At 29.4% G+C, this 16,543-nt stretch overlaps 5 protein-coding genes across 5 annotated transcripts; 2 read left to right on the forward strand and 3 right to left on the reverse strand.

Moving 5' to 3' along the window:
* Positions 1–177: 177 nt before the first annotated feature.
* GO595_008848 (centrin-1) lies at positions 178–651 on the forward strand (the record flags this gene model as incomplete). Its single annotated transcript, XM_067922468.1, has 1 exon — positions 178–651. One exon carries the CDS (start codon positions 178–180, stop codon positions 649–651), a length of 474 nt encoding a protein of 157 aa, XP_067770930.1.
* A 555-nt stretch (positions 652–1,206) lies between these two features.
* GO595_008849 (Proteasome/cyclosome repeat family protein) lies at positions 1,207–3,783 on the forward strand (the record flags this gene model as incomplete). Its single annotated transcript, XM_067922469.1, has 1 exon — positions 1,207–3,783. The coding sequence occupies one exon, from the start codon at positions 1,207–1,209 to the stop codon at positions 3,781–3,783; it is 2,577 nt and encodes an 858-aa protein (XP_067770931.1).
* Positions 3,784–4,727: 944 nt separating this feature from the next.
* Positions 4,728–5,309, reverse strand: GO595_008850 (uncharacterized protein; the record flags this gene model as incomplete). Its single annotated transcript, XM_067922470.1, has 1 exon — positions 4,728–5,309. The coding sequence occupies one exon, from the start codon at positions 5,307–5,309 to the stop codon at positions 4,728–4,730; it is 582 nt and encodes a 193-aa protein (XP_067770932.1).
* Positions 5,310–6,006: 697 nt separating this feature from the next.
* Positions 6,007–11,106, reverse strand: GO595_008851 (uncharacterized protein; the record flags this gene model as incomplete). Its single annotated transcript, XM_067922471.1, has 1 exon — positions 6,007–11,106. One exon carries the CDS (start codon positions 11,104–11,106, stop codon positions 6,007–6,009), a length of 5,100 nt encoding a protein of 1,699 aa, XP_067770933.1.
* Positions 11,107–11,640: 534 nt separating this feature from the next.
* Positions 11,641–12,174, reverse strand: GO595_008852 (uncharacterized protein; the record flags this gene model as incomplete). The annotated part of the gene is made up of 1 exon (XM_067922472.1): positions 11,641–12,174. The coding sequence occupies one exon, from the start codon at positions 12,172–12,174 to the stop codon at positions 11,641–11,643; it is 534 nt and encodes a 177-aa protein (XP_067770934.1).
* Between the last annotated feature and the right edge of the window lie 4,369 nt (positions 12,175–16,543).

A 16,543-nucleotide genomic window follows, 5' to 3' on the forward strand; every position in this document is an offset into this window, starting at 1 on the left:
CCATAAATATGTCTTTTACTGTATCTATTTTTGATGAAATTTGACTTTTTTTTGAGAATATTAATATTTGTTAATACCTGATACTAAATTAGTATCTGTTTTACCATAAAACTTTTATGTATTATTTTGTACAGTGAAATTGAAGGACGTTTAAAAATGAAAATACGTTAATTTCATATGGAACAACAAAAGAATGAAAAAGAATTAACAGAGCAACAAAAAAAGGAAGCTAAAGATGCTTTTGATTTATTTGATACTACAGGCACCGGGAAAATGGATCAAAAAGAACTTAAAATTGCCTTGATGACATTAGGATTTGATATTTCAAAAGAAAATATTCGAAAAATTCTTTCAGAAACTGACCTTAAAAATCCTGGTTCCATAACTTTTAATGAGTTTCTACAAATAATTCAGTCTCAATTACCATATCGTGATGCACATAAAGAATTGGAAGAAGCATTTAAAATTTTTGATGTTGACAATACAGGGAAAATTACATTTAAGAATCTTAAAGAAGTTTTAACATCTATGGGAGAACAAATAACAGATCAAGAAATTCTTGAAATTATTGCTGAAGCAGATAAAACAGGTGATGGAACAATATCTCTTGAAGAATTTATTGATTTAATCAAAGATGGAGCTATTTTTTGACAATGTTTATTAAAATAGAAAAAAAAAAAAGATTTTTGCGAATAAAAAACTTTTTATATATGTATGCAAAGCCTGTGTTGAGCTTGTAAAAAGGAAATGTACTAATTTGTTGTTAACATCATCCTTTAAGAAGTTGTTTCATTGTTTGCTCCATCTGTTGGATTTGAGCTTTCATTGTTTTGCGGATCTTTAGGTTCAATAAAGATTCTTTTTTGGTATTGAGTTTCACAAAAATCAGTAATCTTTTTAATTTGTAATGAGAACGAGTTCATACTTTCTGTTCCTAGTATTTCATTTGCTTGTTTAGCAATATCAAGTTGAGACTCAATTTTTGAATAAATATCATCATATCTTTTTTGTACACGATCAATTTTCATTGCATCATAAGCAACCTGAATATTATCGGCATAGTTTTGACCGATAGGTGCTATATTATTTATTCTAATCATTGGAATGATATTTGCTGAAGTCATTTTGTGATTATCAACTTTTTGAAAACTTTATTCATATCGTTATTTTGCGTCCGACCTATTATAAAAAAGTGACATTTTTAGAATGTGGGGAACTGCACAAGGACTCTTAGCATTTCTTGAAGAATCCGATGAAGCGTTTCAAGCACATGGACTTCGTGAGTTACTCAAAGTCGTTTCATCTGAATGGCCACAAATTGCCGAAGAAATCCAAACAATTGAAAAACTAGCACTTGATGAATCATTCAAAGATCGTTATTTAGCAGCTGAACTTGCATCACGTGTTTATTATTTTAAGAATGATCTTTCAAAAGCTGTTGAATTTGCAATGATTTCACCATCCTTATTAGATCCTTCAAATAATGATACTTACACACAAAAACTTATATCCTATGCAATTGGCGAATGTGTTGATATTGTTAACAATGGAAAAGAAGCACAAAAATCATTATCATCCATTGTTGATAATGTTCTTAAGCATCTTATTTCAACCCAAAAATATGGCCAAGCTTTATGTATTGCAATTGAAACACGATCCTTAGAATCAGTCAAAGAAGCTCTTCATAATTCGCCATCTCTTGTTAATGAAGCAATCACACTAACCAACGAACGTGTTGCCAATACCGAATACCGTTCCACACTTTTACGTCTGTTTGTAGAATTTGCCACAAACAACTGCGACAAGCTAATTTTAAGTCAATTACATTTATCATTACACGATCCCGAATCAACAGCACTTCTTATTCAAACACTTAAACAGTCAGAGTCGACCGACAATCTCCTCATAGCCTATCAGATAGCCTTTGAACTTGCTGACAATGCATCACAAAAGTTCAGATCTGAAATTATCAACAAACTTCCACCCGAGATGACTGATATTCGTGATATCCTTCAACGTAAGAAGCTTCTGGACCTTTATCTTCAATTTCTTTTCAAGAACAGTAACAAAGATACAATACAAATAATTGAAGGTATCAAAGAATCCACTGATCAAACCACCAAATTAATACACACATCCACGATATTATCATATGCATATATGTTTGCTGGCACAGGCGATGATGATTTCTTCCGTAAAAACGTCGAATGGTTCTTTGGCACTGAGTCAGATTGGGCGGAATTCACGACGATAGCCGCTATCGGCACGATACATAACGGTCGCCTTGACAGTGCCCTTCAAATCTTAGGATCATATTTACGGAGAGGTGTCGCAAATCATTCGTTAGGAGGAGCTTTATATGCATTAGGGTTAATTTATGCGAATTATTTATGGGATAAGAAGATTGTTGATGTAATTACAGAGAACATACGAAGTACTTCATCATTTGTAGTTAAACATGGAGGAGCACTTGGCTTAGGATTAGTAGCTATGGGTTCACAAGACAATGAATATTATACATTATTAAATGAAATTCTTCATCAAGAAGATCCCATAGCAGGCGAAGCAGCAGGTTATGCATTAGGATTAATTATGTTAGGCCGTGGTGAATCAGAAGAATTATTAAACTTATATAACTTCATTGAGAATACACCACATGAAAAGATAACACGAGGTGGAGCTATGGGCTTAGCATTTATGATGTATGGCTTACAAGACTCAAGTGAAGCACTTGTTCAACAACTTTTATCATCACGAATTCCATTATTACGTGAAAGTGCAGCATGGGTAACATCATTAGCTTATGTTGGCACTTCATCAAACATAGCATTACAACGATTATTACATTTAGCAGTGAGTGATGTTAATAGTGATGTTCGAAGAGCTTCAATCATTGGCATTGGGTTTGTCTTATCAAAGAATCCTAAGCGCGTACCAGAAATGATTGACTTGTTAGCCAAAAGTTATAACCCATCAGTCCGTAATGGCGCAGCATTAGCATTAGGTATATCATGCGCAGGAACAGGCATGAAAGAAGCTATTAATATATTGAAGCCATTGTTAACTGACTTAGATAAATTCGTTCGCCAAAGTGCAATAATAGCAATGGCTATGGTCTTACAACAACAAAGTGATACATTAATACCATACTGCAAAGAATTCCGAGAATTCCTTCGTAAGAAACTTACAAAACGTACGAGCGAAGTCGAATTGTTCGGAGTCAATATGGCATATGGTATAATGAACGCATCGAATAGAAATGTTATTATATCATGTAACACACTCGACGGAGAAAATAATATCACTGCTACAGTCGGATTGGCGATGTTCACGAACTACTTTTATTGGCATCCTTTGTCGTTGATGTTGACATTGTCCTTCCAGCCAACAGCGATCATCGGCGTCGATAAGAACTTGGAAATTGCTGATTGGACTTACTTCTGCTCTGGAAAGCCTTCGCTATACGCAAACCCGCCGACATTTAATGAAGAAAAACCAGTCGTAACACTCGCTGATAAGAAGAAGTTGTCAATATCAGATAAGAACGAAAATGAAGAAAGCGAAGAAGAAAAGAAGAAGAAAGAAGAAGAGGAACAATTGAAGAAGAAGAAGAAAGAAGAAGAAGAAGAGGAAATGGAATTCCAAGAATTACCAAACTTGTCAAGAGTGACTTTGAACCAATTGCCTTCAATTAACTTGGAATTCAACTTCCAATACGTGCCAATTGTGAATAAGGTGCACCACGGAGTGATAATGCTGAAGGGTACTGAAGAAGAACAATAAAAGTTTGAAAAAGTTTCACTTTTTCTGTAAATTATTTTTTACGTCAAATCAAAAGCGAACTGAAATTGAATGGAAATTACATTGCACAAAAAGTGCCGCAGATGGAAAACGAGTTCGAAATGAACTTTCTGACACATTTTGCTGTTTGTTACGTTGGCGTTGGGTTAATGGATTAAGTTGGGATAAATATGTATTGGAATTTTGGGATATTATTGATGGATAAAGAAAATGAACAATTTGAAAATAATTTTTATTGATTTGATATATGATATTTATTTCTATTCATATGTATAATAATATTGTTCAAATATGCGGAAATAGTATGCAATTTGTAAAATGTATAGAAATTGACTCGGTTTTTGTTTTGTACACTTAATTGTGATCATTCATTATATGTACAATAGCATTATTATCAATATTGTTATTATTTATTTGTTTAAAAATTCGATCGAGAACTTCCAAATTCGTGCTTAAAAAGATTATGAATATTGCTGTATTGATAATGGTATTTTCTTTATTAATATATGGATCAAAAATGCTTTTTTCTTTTTTATATCAGTATTTGCAATTTCTAATTTTCTAAAATCAGAAATATATGCGTAATCTACTTTTTCTGAGGTCTGATATCGGTTGTAATATAGAAAACCCTCCATAATATACAAATTCTCATACAGATTTGAATGAAACACATTGAAACATTTACGGTTAGGTCATCTCACATTAAGTGAAAACAACGCTTTAAATCTGGACGTTCTTTCAAATTTATGTGATATTTCAATATGTTACAACGGTTAATTTTTTTTTAGCTTTTGAATATTGTGAGCCTGTTAATTTTGAATTGCAATCCGGCCAGATCTTCTACAGAATATCTGTTAAGAGTGACATCGGGTTGACCAGCAAAGATTTTCAAAAAAAAAATATTAGAGAACAAAAACAAGTTTTATTCATTGCGTAAAAACTTTTTCTGGCTCATTCCTTGGATCAGAGTTCCTTTGTGTTCCTCCATTCCTAATATTATTTTCTGGTATATATGGTATATCATCATATTCATTATTCTGCCATATTATAGGTAGTGGATCTGTGGAAATATCATTCGAAGTCGTTAGGTCACTACCTTCCATCATTAAAAATTGATATGAATCATCATCATCATCATCAGAACATGACGAATTCCTTTCGCGTCTACTCATTTCTTTTCTTTCATATATTTTATCTGTTCTCATATCTAAAACACGAGCCATTTCCCTTGCGATAGATTGGTTCTCTTTAGGGAATAATTCTTCAAACTTCTCTATTTGACCTACAATTTTACATTCTACTACATCACCCTTTTTTATACCTTGACTTGACAAAGTATCAGAAGGATTAAGGATTGATCCATTATGAAATAGATACACTCTTTCATGGTCAAAGCATGAAAATTGCAAAAGGTCGGCAAGTTCTGCTGCTGTAGATGACCCATGCGTGACAACGGGGAGAATCGCACCAGGAAGCCATTGGATCTTGATTTTTAATTCGTCATCCATTTTTGCTTTCTGGGTAAACTTCGATTCTGGAAGGATTAACTTAAAAATGATCGTTTCTTTCTGATTTTATTCAATTTGAGATGAGATTTTAAATTACAAAATTAAATTTGAATTTAACCGCTGAATAACAATCCGGACTCTCAATTGTGGTGGTTGAATTTACTCGGCCATTAAATTCGATTTCCAATAAAGTTTGCAAGCGAATCACTAATTCTTAACGATATATCAAGAAAGTTCTTATTACAAATGATACTTTAGACATAAAGAGAAGACAAAAAACGATTATCTTGATGGGAAAAAATGTTTTTCGTTTTATGATCTATAATTTAATTTTTTAATACATAATTATAAAAAACATCAATGAATCATATTATAACTCACAAAATATTGCAAAAAATATTTACTGAAAAATATAATATGAGATATAGATATAACATTTATATATTATGTAATTCTTGCAATACCATCCATTAATATGTAAACATAAATATTTAAACATCTCAACTACACAAAATATTATATTTCATATATCAAAAACCATATATTGCGCTATTGAGCGCGCAATTTGGATTAATAGTAAAATTATTTTACTATTTTCTCATATTTTAATATTCTCCTATAAAACATAAATTATCCTTTTTACTATTTTAAACATATCAATAATATTTCACAAAAATCCACAAACCAAACTAATTATTTACACTTTCCTCTTTTGCATACATAACATTCCTTGTTTCTTCAACGCGTTTTTCACCGCCGTTGCCACCATATCTCCGTCGTATTCCCTCAATGGGTTGAACGCGCTTTCCAGCATCGCCTCCAGTCCCTCCTTCATCTCGAGCACGACTTCCTTCAGCATTTTCGGTGCGTTACTTTTCAGTTCTTCAATTTCTTTAAGCGATTTCGTGTCGACGTTTTCTTTCATTTTCTTGTTTTCGTCAAGTAATGGCATCAGTTTTATTTCGATGTTAACTTTCCGATTCTTCGCTTCGATCATTTTCTGCTCGATCGGCTTTTGCTCTTCGATGCTTTCAGACGCTTCTCGGTACATTTCCGCTTCGTGTTTCGCGCGAAGTTCATTCTCCGATTGTTGCAATGATATGGAAATATCAGAAAGTTCTTGCTCGAGCGAATTTACAACTTTTTGCACTTCGACAAGTTCCGAAATTGCGGATTCTGTTCGCGTTTCTTCTGTTTTGATTTCCATTCGACGCTTTTTCTGCTCTTTTAGAATTTCATCTTTTTCAAATGTCGATGTTGTAGTTTCGTCAAGGAAATCGATAAGAATTTGCATTTGTTTAAGTCGCGCATCTTTGGATTTAATGTCATTTACTAATTTATGAATACTTTCTTTGAGTACAATATTTGGTAAATCAAGTTGTGTAGTTTTACACTCTTGAATAGTAATGGACTTGATAAGGGATTCAAGTTGCGCAAATCGTGAGCGCATTGATTGCCTAAGTTCAGAAGCAGATGTAAACTTTTGTGCTTTATCAACATAGGCAAAAGTGCCAAGATCCTTATGAACTTTTTCTACGGAAGAACCGATTTCGGCTTTCAATTCTTCTTTAGGTAATTCAGTGGATTTGACTGGTGGTGCGCTATCGTCAATACTATCAAAAAGTGACTTTCGGGATTTTGATTTCGATTTCTTTTTGGACTTTTTGGGCTTTGTCGAGGGTATTATATCATCAAATAACGTGATACGTTTCTTAGACTTAGTCTTAGCAGGTTTGGTGAAGTCAAAATCAAATGCATCTGTTGACGAATCTGTCAAATCTGCGTCGAAAAGTGATATTCGCTGCTTCTTCTTCTTTGGCTTGGCAAAGAGATCGCTGAAGTCATCGGAGGTGTCGTCATGCTTTGGAGCGGGCTTCCGACGTTTTGTTGTTTTTTTTGTGCCAATTTCATCATCACTCAGAATTTGGATGAATTTATCATCAGAACTTCCGTTGGATGATTCAGATTTACCTTTTGCTTCGGCTTCGGAGTTTTCTTTAGACGATTCTGATTTGTATTTGGTTTCTTCATCAGAACTTTCTTTAGATGATTCAGATTTATCTTTATTGGCTTCGGAGTTTTCTTTAGACGATTCTGATTGATCTTTGGTTTCTTCATCAGAACTTTCTTTAGACGATTCAGATTTACCTTTTGCTTCGGCTTCGGAGTTTTCTTTAGACGATTCTGATTGATCTTTGGTTTCTTCATCAGAACTTTCTTTAGATGATTCAGATTTATCTTCATTGGCTTCGGAGTTTTCTTTAGACCGCTCAGATTTACCTTTTGCTTCGGCTTCGGAGTTTTCTTTAGACGATTCTGATTGATCTTTGGTTTTTTCATCAGAACTTTCTTTTGGTGGTGATTTTTCTTCTTCTTCATCAGATTTATTTTTAATTTCGTTTTCTTTTATTTCTTCTTGTTTATTTTTATTTTCTTCTAGAGTTTCTTCTTCTTTTATATTTTCCTTAACTTCTTCATCTTCTTCTGGAGTTCTTTCTTCTTCTCTATCTTCCTTGACTTCATCTTCTTTATTTTTACTTTCTTCTTTAGTTTCTTCTTCTTCAACTTCTTCTTGTGTTCTTTCTTTATTTTCTTTAATTTCTTCTTTATTTTCCTCTTCCTTATTTTCTTCTTCTTTTCTTGCTTCTTTATCTTCTTTAACTTCCTTTTCTCCAGTTTCCTCTTCTTTGATAATTTCTTCCCGAGTTTCTTCTTCTGGTGTTCTTTCTTTAGTTTCCTCTTCTTTATCTTCTTCTTCAATTTCTTCTTCTTTAATTTCTTTTTCTTTATTTTCTTTAATTTCTTCTTTGACTTCTTCTTCTTTTTCTGGCGTTCTTTCTTTATTTTCTTTGGTTTCATCTTCTTTAATTTCTTCTTCTTCTTTCATTTCTTCTGGTGTTTTTTCTTTAGTTTCTTCTTCTTTCACTTCTTTTTGTGCTTTTTCTTTAGTTTCTTCTTTAATTTCTTCTTCTTCTTTCACTTCTTCTGGTGTTCTTTCTTTAGTTTCCTCTTCTTTATCTTCTTCTTTAACTTCTTCTTCTTCTTTAAATTCTTCTTTAGTTTCTTCTTCTTCTTTAACTTCTTCTTCTTTAACCTCTTCTTTAGTTTCCTTTTCTCTAATTTCTTCTTCTTTGACTTCTTCTTTATCTTCTTTAGTTTCCTCTTCTTCTTTCACTTCTTCTGGTGTTCTTTCTTTAGTTTCCTCTTCTTTAATTTCTTCTTCTTCTTTAACTTCTTCTTTAGTTTCTTCTTCATCTTCTTTAGTTTCCTCTTCTCTAATTTCTTCTTCTTTGACTTCTTCTTTATCTTCTTTAATTTCTTCTTCTTCTTTAACTTCTTCTTTAACTTCTTTAGTTTCCTCTTCTTCTTTCACTTCTTCTGGTGTTCTTTCTTTAGTTTCCTCTTCTTTAATTTCTTCTTCTTCTTTAACTTCTTTAGTTTCTTCTTCTTCTTTAACTTCTTCTTTAGTTTCTTCTTCTTTAACCTCTTCTTTATCTTCTTTAATTTCTTCTTCTTCAATTTCATTTTCTTTATCTTCTTTAGTTTCCTCTTCTTCTTTCACTTCTTCTGGTGTTCTTTCTTTAGTTTCCTCTTCTTTAATTTCTTCTTCTTCTTTATCTTCTTTAGTTTCTTCTTCTTCTTTAACTTCTTCTTTAGTTTCTTCTTCTTTAACCTCTTCTTTATCTTCTTTAATTTCTTCTTCTTCTTTAAATTCTTCTTTAGTTTCTTCTTTTTCTTCTTCTTTAACCTCTTCTTTAGTTTCTTCTTCTTCTTTATCTTCTTTAGTTTCTTCTTCTTCTTTAATTTCTTCGTTAGTTTCTTCTTCATCTTCTTTAGTTTCCTCTTCTCTAATTTCTTCTTCTTTGACTTCTTCTTTATCTTCTTTAGTTTCTTCTTCTTCTTTAACTTCTTCTTTAACTTCTTTAGTTTCCTCTTCTTCTTTCACTTCTTCTGGTGTTCTTTCTTTAGTTTCCTCTTCTTTAATTTCTTCTTCTTCTTTAACTTCTTCTTTAGTTTCTTCTTCTTCTTTAACTTCTTCTTTAGTTTCTTCTTTATCTTCTTTAGTTTCCTCTTCTTTAACTTCTTCTTCAACTTCTTCTGGTGTTCCTTCTTTAGTTTCTTCTTTTTTGTCTTCGATAGTTTCCTCTTCTTTAATTTCTTCTTCTTCTTTAACTTCTTCTTTAGTTTCTTCTTTATCTTCTTTAGTTTCCTCTTCTTTAACTTCTTCTTCAATTTTTTCTGGTGTTCCTTCTTTATTTTCTTTTTTATCTTCATTAACTTCTTCTATAGTTTTTTCTTTAATTTTTTTGTTATTTTCTTTAGTTTCCTCTTCTTTAGTTTCTTCTTCTTCAATTTCTTCTTCTGTAGTTCTTTCTTTATCTTCTTTAATTTCACCCTCTGATATTTCTTCTTTATCTTTAATTTCTTCCTCTTTAACTTCTTCTGGATTTCTTTCTTTATGTTCTTTGATTTCTTCTTCATTTCCCTCAGTTTCTACTTTTGAAGATTCATCTTTATCTTCCTTAATTTCTTCTTCTTGAGTTTCTTCCTCTTTAACATCCCCTTCTTTATCTTCTTTAATTTTTTCTTTAGTTTCTTCTTTATCTTCCTCTTCTTGTGTTTCTTCTTTTATATTTTCTTTTTCATCTTTCTTAACTTCCTCTTTTTTAACTCTTTCTAGGATTTCTTCCTTAATTTCTTCTTTGTCTTCTTCTTTATCTTTTTTACCTTCCTTTTCTTCTTCTTTAACTTCTTCCTCTTCCGTTTCTTCGATAATTTCTTCTTTGGTTTCTTTTTCTTTTATTTCATTTTTATCTTCCATATATTCTTCTTCAACTTCTTCTTTATCTTCTTCTGAAGTTTCTTCTTTCTCTTTTTCTATTTCTTTATTTTCTTCTTTTTTGTCTTCAATTTCTTCTTCGTTGTCTTGATGTTCTATAACATCACTATGTTCACCTTTATCTTCTTCAATATCATCTTCTTTATCATCATTTTCGTCTTCATTTTCTTCCTCTTTATTCTCATTTTCCTCTTCGATTTCCTCCATATTTTCTTCTTTACTTCTTTCATTTTCCTCTTCAAGATTTTCTTCTTCTTCCTCTTCTTCCTCTATTTTTCTATATACTCTTTTCTGATTACTTCTTAAATTGTTTTCGCTTTGGCTGTTTTCTTCTTCTTCCTCTTCTTCCATTCTTTGATATACTCTTTTCTGTTTACCTCTTAAACTACTTTCGCTTTCACTATTTTCTTCTTCTTCCTCTATTTTTCTATATACTCTTTTCTGTTTACCTCTAAAACTACTTTCGCTTTCACTATTTTCTTCTTCCTCTTCTTCCTCTATTTTTCTGGATACTTTTTTATGAAATCCAAATAAGTTATTTTCCTCTTCTTCTGAACTATTTTCTGATGAATTTCTTTCTTTTCTATTAAAGCCGAATAAATCACTTTCACTTTCGCTATTATCATTTTCTTCTTCAACACCGAAGAAGCCAAAGAGTCCGCTTTTCTTTTTTTCCTTCATTTGCTTTCCAACTATTTCCATTATAGCAAATATTGACTGAGAAATTTGGGCTACATAGACCCCATTCATTTTTGTATTGGGAAATGTTATAGAATCTTCAATATAACAGTTATCAATTTTGTCGATTGCCTCATGAACTGCTTGTAATGTTAGATCATAAACTCTAACTTTTACTAAAATATTTTCATTATCACTACAAATTTGTAAATCGTTTTTTCCTTGATCAATACAATAACTGTTAATTCCGATGTTGATTTTTTTGGAAAGAGCAATCATTGTGAAAAACTGAGCATCCTCAGCAGTATTAAATCTAGCCAAACACCTGACATTATTTTGATCAATAAATGTGCAATAAACACTTGATTGAATAATCCAATTAATTGATTGTGTTACTTGTACATAGGTCAGAATTTTCTTCTGTGGACCAAGGACAAGAATCATTAAGTTTGCGGATTTCCGACTAATTACAAGAGGTAATTGTCCGATTTGTTGGTATTGATTTACTCTTGGATTTAGTTGCGAAAAAACAACCATACTAGCACATAGTGTTCCATCTTGTGATGCACCTGAATGCATGTATTTAGTAATATCGAATTTAGTTGATGAAGTAATCATTTGTTGTTTTTTGCGCTTATTTTTTCTTATTGGACAAAAAGTGGCAAAAATATAAATTGTTTCCAAACAAATTTCCTTGCATGCACTCTTAATATAAAGTTGCAAACCAAAGCCGCTCAACCCGTTTTTTGCAGGTTACCTTTTATTCAAATAGATTATTTTTTTTTTGCAAATATTTATTTTTCATGTAATTTTTTACTCAACCTTTAAATGTTGTTTTCTTTCCTTTCTTCCCCAAATATAATTGTTAACTTTGATTGTAGCATCATCAACCTTCCATGAAAGAAGATCAATATTCTTAAAAAGAAAATCAAAAACTGGTGAAAAAACAATACTCAATTTTGCAACAGCTTTTGTTGTGATGATGTCAGCAAACTCAACGCTTTTGTAAATACATTTTTTGAAAGATTCGGCTCGTGATGATTTTTCTTCATTTTTATCTTTTTGTTCATTTTGTTTTTCGCATTGAGTTTCTTTGTTGTCTGAAACAGAATTATTGACATTATTTTCACTTGTGATTAAATCATCCAAAATTGACAACGATTCATCATCTTGAAGAGAAACATTTGTTTCTTCTTCATTTTCATTGTCTAGTGTGATCAAATTCATTTCATCATGTGGTGATTCATTTCTAAATGGATTTGGAACATTTTCATTTTGTTGTTCAACTTGAGAAGTAGCATCTATGTCTACAGCAGCATCAGCGAGTAAAGGTTTTTCTAATGACATTTAATATAATGAGTTCCACCGGAGTCATTTCACAAATCTTTTCCGGAAAAGATTGCCTTTCAAAAAGTTTCCCGGTGAACAGAAAACAGTGTGATGTGAAGCTACTTGACTTAAAGTAAAACTAACTGTTGGTGAAATTTCTTTTGTTTTTCTTCATAAAAAAGCAAAAAAAAAATCGACTTTTGCTCTATAAAATTTAAACAAGAAGAAAAAAAGCGATGTTTTCAAATGCTAATCATATATGTAAAAATTTAAAAATGAGACAACCAACACTGAGTGCTTAATTACACATGTAAGTATCAATATTGATATTCATGAATAATGTCTAAAGAAATTTCTTGAGGTATCAAGAATCTATTCGGTCATTAGAAATTCACTTTTTTCTTCATAAAATATGACTTTGAAATTTGAATGTAATTTTATCGTCCTCCTTCATCCGTCATGAAGGCGTCATTTCAAAATATCACTGATGATATCTTACTACTGATGGAACAAATTGTTTTTGGCTTAAATAAAGATAATTTTAATTCATCAATTGAATCGATTATGAATTTATTTGATGATAATTTAGTATATTCATTCAATACTGTTCTAAGTCAATTATTTCTTTTAAGCTTTAGTTCAAACGTGAATGAATTCGATATTTGTATTCATTTTCTCCAGGAAATTGAAGAAAAAGAAAAAATCAATAAAAATGATTTCAAGCTAATTCATATATTTACAACAATTCTTCTTTGCTCTGATTCTCAAGAATCTAATTTTCTTCTTGAAAAGTTGTATGAATATAAATTAATCACATCTCAAGTTATAAAAAGCAAAAAACATAAATCTTTTTATTTTTCACATTTTCTAAGTAATGAAGAATTTGAAGATTTTCGATTAGCTAGATACTACCATAGTAGAGATTTCTTTGATAATATAAAAGAACTATCAAAGAATAATTGGGAACTTCATAAGCAATTAATTAAAGAAGGAGTTAATCCGAATGAAATAGCAAAAATAATTCGAAATGACGAAATAGAAAAACTTCAAGAAATATCATCACAAAATGATTTTAATTTTAATCAAATAATTTGTCCTTCAATTTATGAAAGATGTTCATTTATTAATCAAGAAAAAGTTTCGTTAATTGATTATGCAGCATTTTTTGGATCAATTAAATGTTTTAAATTTTTGTTACTAAACGGAGCAAGTTATAATTCAGGAATATTTGCTGTTGCAGGTGGTAACATAGAAATGTTTCATCTTTGTGAACAATATCATTTATCTTTCGAAGGAACTATTGAAACTGCAATTTTGTTTCATCGAAATGATATCTTTCATTATCTTTACGAGAATAAAATGTCTAAAATTGACAATATAAACAAACTGGGAAAAATTTGTATTAAATGTAACAATTATCAAATTCTTTATTTTTTGGAAAAAGAAGGTATGGATATTGAAGAATCATTTATTAATTTAGCAGCTAATATTGGAAATATATTTCTTGTTAAATATTTCCTTAATAAGAAACCTGTTCCGAAAGATATTTTAATTTTTTCTTCATTGTCAGGAAATGTTGAACTCGTTAAATATGTCATCGATCTAAAGTGTATTAATATAAATGAAAAAAGTTTTAATTTTACTCATGTGAAGTTTTTAAGTAATATTTGGAAATTCTTTATATTATTTCAAACTGCACTTATAATTGCTACAAAAAATGGTCATATAGAAATTGTAAAATTGCTTCTTGAACAAGAAGGAATTGATATAAATATTAGCGATGTTTATTCGTTTTGAACAAAATATATTTTAATAACTTTATATTTTAAAATTGTTAATGGAAATTATTCAAAGAATTTAAAACAGCTTTAATGAATGCATCACTTAATGGATGTACTGATGTTGTCAAATTACTTCTTGAGCAAAAGGACATTGATATTAATAACAAAGATATTTTAAAATTTTGTTCAATATTTAATAGAATAATTTAATGCTTAAAAATAAGTTTTGGAATTTTTATAAATTATTATGGACAGCTTTAATGCTGGCAACTAGATATGGTCATATTGACATTATAAAATTGCTCCTTAAACAAAAAGGAATTGATATTAATGCTAAAGATATATATTTAAAGTATATAATATTTAATTGTAAAAAATGACTTTTCAAAATGATATTTGGATTTTATTCATTTTTCTTCAAACAGCTCTTTTAGTTGCATGTGAATGTGGAAAAACTGAAATTGTTAAACTATTACTTGAACAAGAGGGAATAGTAATTCATACTTATACTATCAATTTATTATATTTAGTGTTAATTTAATCAATTTTATGTTTCAAACTGATATTTGATATTCATGCAAATTATTATTAACTCCACTCATGATTGCAACAATTAAAGGTTACGAAGAAATAGTTAAATTATTCAATGATAAAGAAAAAAACAATAAACAGTAAAAACTTATAGTCAACAAATATAAAATCTTTTTATCTCATCATATAAACCAAAGTTAAGTTTTCGAATAACAATTTTTCAATTAATTTTTTTTTTTAAATTGAGTTCCACACTTTCTAAATTTTAATAAAAATAATACAAGATAATTATTTAGAAAATAAACATATCTAACATACAATATTACTATATAGGAAATATCACAAAATTCCCAAAAAAGTATGGTCGAAATCATATCGAATTTGGAAAGATTTAACAGTCAAAATTTCATAACAAAAATATTTTTGTAATCTCCTACCGATGCCATTATTAACATATAATTATCGTTGAAAAAATATTGCATGATTTTGAGTTTTAGTACCTCTGAAAAATTTACTGATCTCAATGATATCTATTTTATCGCATTTTTAAAATTTATACAAATGTTGGTTTTTTGACCCTCCAGCTAACATTAATTCCTTTTTGTTCAAGAAGCAATTTAACTATTTCTATTTGAGCATTTTTAAATGCTTTAATAACTGATGTATTAAATAATATAAATTATTTCCAAATATTATATAAGGGTATAAAATTTTTCAAATAAATATCAAAAAACATAAAAAATAGCCAAATACTCATATTAAATATAATGACATATCAACAAATTCCCAATTTTTTATAGAAACTTTTCTAACATTGATATCAGTTTGTTCAAATTTAAGAAAATATTCAACAAGTTCAATATTTCCTGGACTTGCTCATGAAATAAATATCATTTAGTAGTTTATATTTTTCAAGAAAACATTTTATTAGATATAAATTCCAGTCAATGATAATTCATATATGAAAGAATCTAAATTCAATCCTTCCTACACAATTAAATGAATTATTGACAATACATTACTTATATAAGTAATCTAAATTTATCGTTTTAACAATTTTATTTTCATAAAGGTGTTTAAAGATATCATTTCAATGAAATTCAATTGCTGCTTCATAAAATGATCCATTATTATTTTCACATAAATGAATTATTACTTCATTTCCACCTGCAAATGAATATTTGCCGACTTTAACACCATTCATAATTAAATATCTAAAACATATAATTGATCCAAAAATTTAAAATCATTTTGTGATGATATTTCTTGAAGTTTTTCTATTTCATAATTTCGAATTATTATTGTAATTTCATTAGGATTTACTCCTTTTTTAATTAATTGTTTATGAAATTCCCAATCATATTTTTTATCAAATTCATCAATTGATTTTGTTGATTTTTTTAATATTTTCAAAATTCAAATTGAAAATGATATTTTCATGAGAAACTATATTCATTTGAGAAAATTTCATAATGAATTGATTTTCCCTCATTTCCGAAATATTAATTAAGGCATTGCAATATTAGATAATGATAATATTAATCTCTACATATATAAAGAGATATTTTATATATCTAAAATGAATTTATTAATTTCCATTCAGAGAAAAATATGAATTAATTTCGTTTACACTACTCTGATAGAAGCTATGCAATCCATGCCAAGGCACTTTTTTAACGTTTTTTTCAGGCAATGGACAACAAAATGACAACAAGAAATCCCAAAGAAGAAATCAAATATCTTCAAGATATTAGTAATTTACTTTTTGATTTAAATCAAGAAAACATTGAATTGACTGTTCAATTAACCATGGATTTATTTGATACTAATTTTCCAATTTCATTTAATCTGGTTCTAATAAGAAATATTTATTCATCATATCTATCACAGCGTAAAGATATAAATATCTATATACAATATTTACAATTTATTGAAAAAAAGGAAGAAGAAATTCTCAAAGAAAGTCCACAAATATTTTCACTATTTAAAAGTTATTTACTTTCAGTGGGTATTAGAGAGTCCAATTTTATATTAGTTAAATTAGTTGAAAATAATTTAATAAGACCTGATCAATT

The sequence above is a fragment of the Histomonas meleagridis genome (assembly GCF_020186115.1).
Source record: "Histomonas meleagridis strain 2922-C6/04-10x chromosome Unknown contig_78, whole genome shotgun sequence".
Lineage (NCBI taxonomy): Eukaryota > Parabasalia > Tritrichomonadida > Dientamoebidae > Histomonas > Histomonas meleagridis.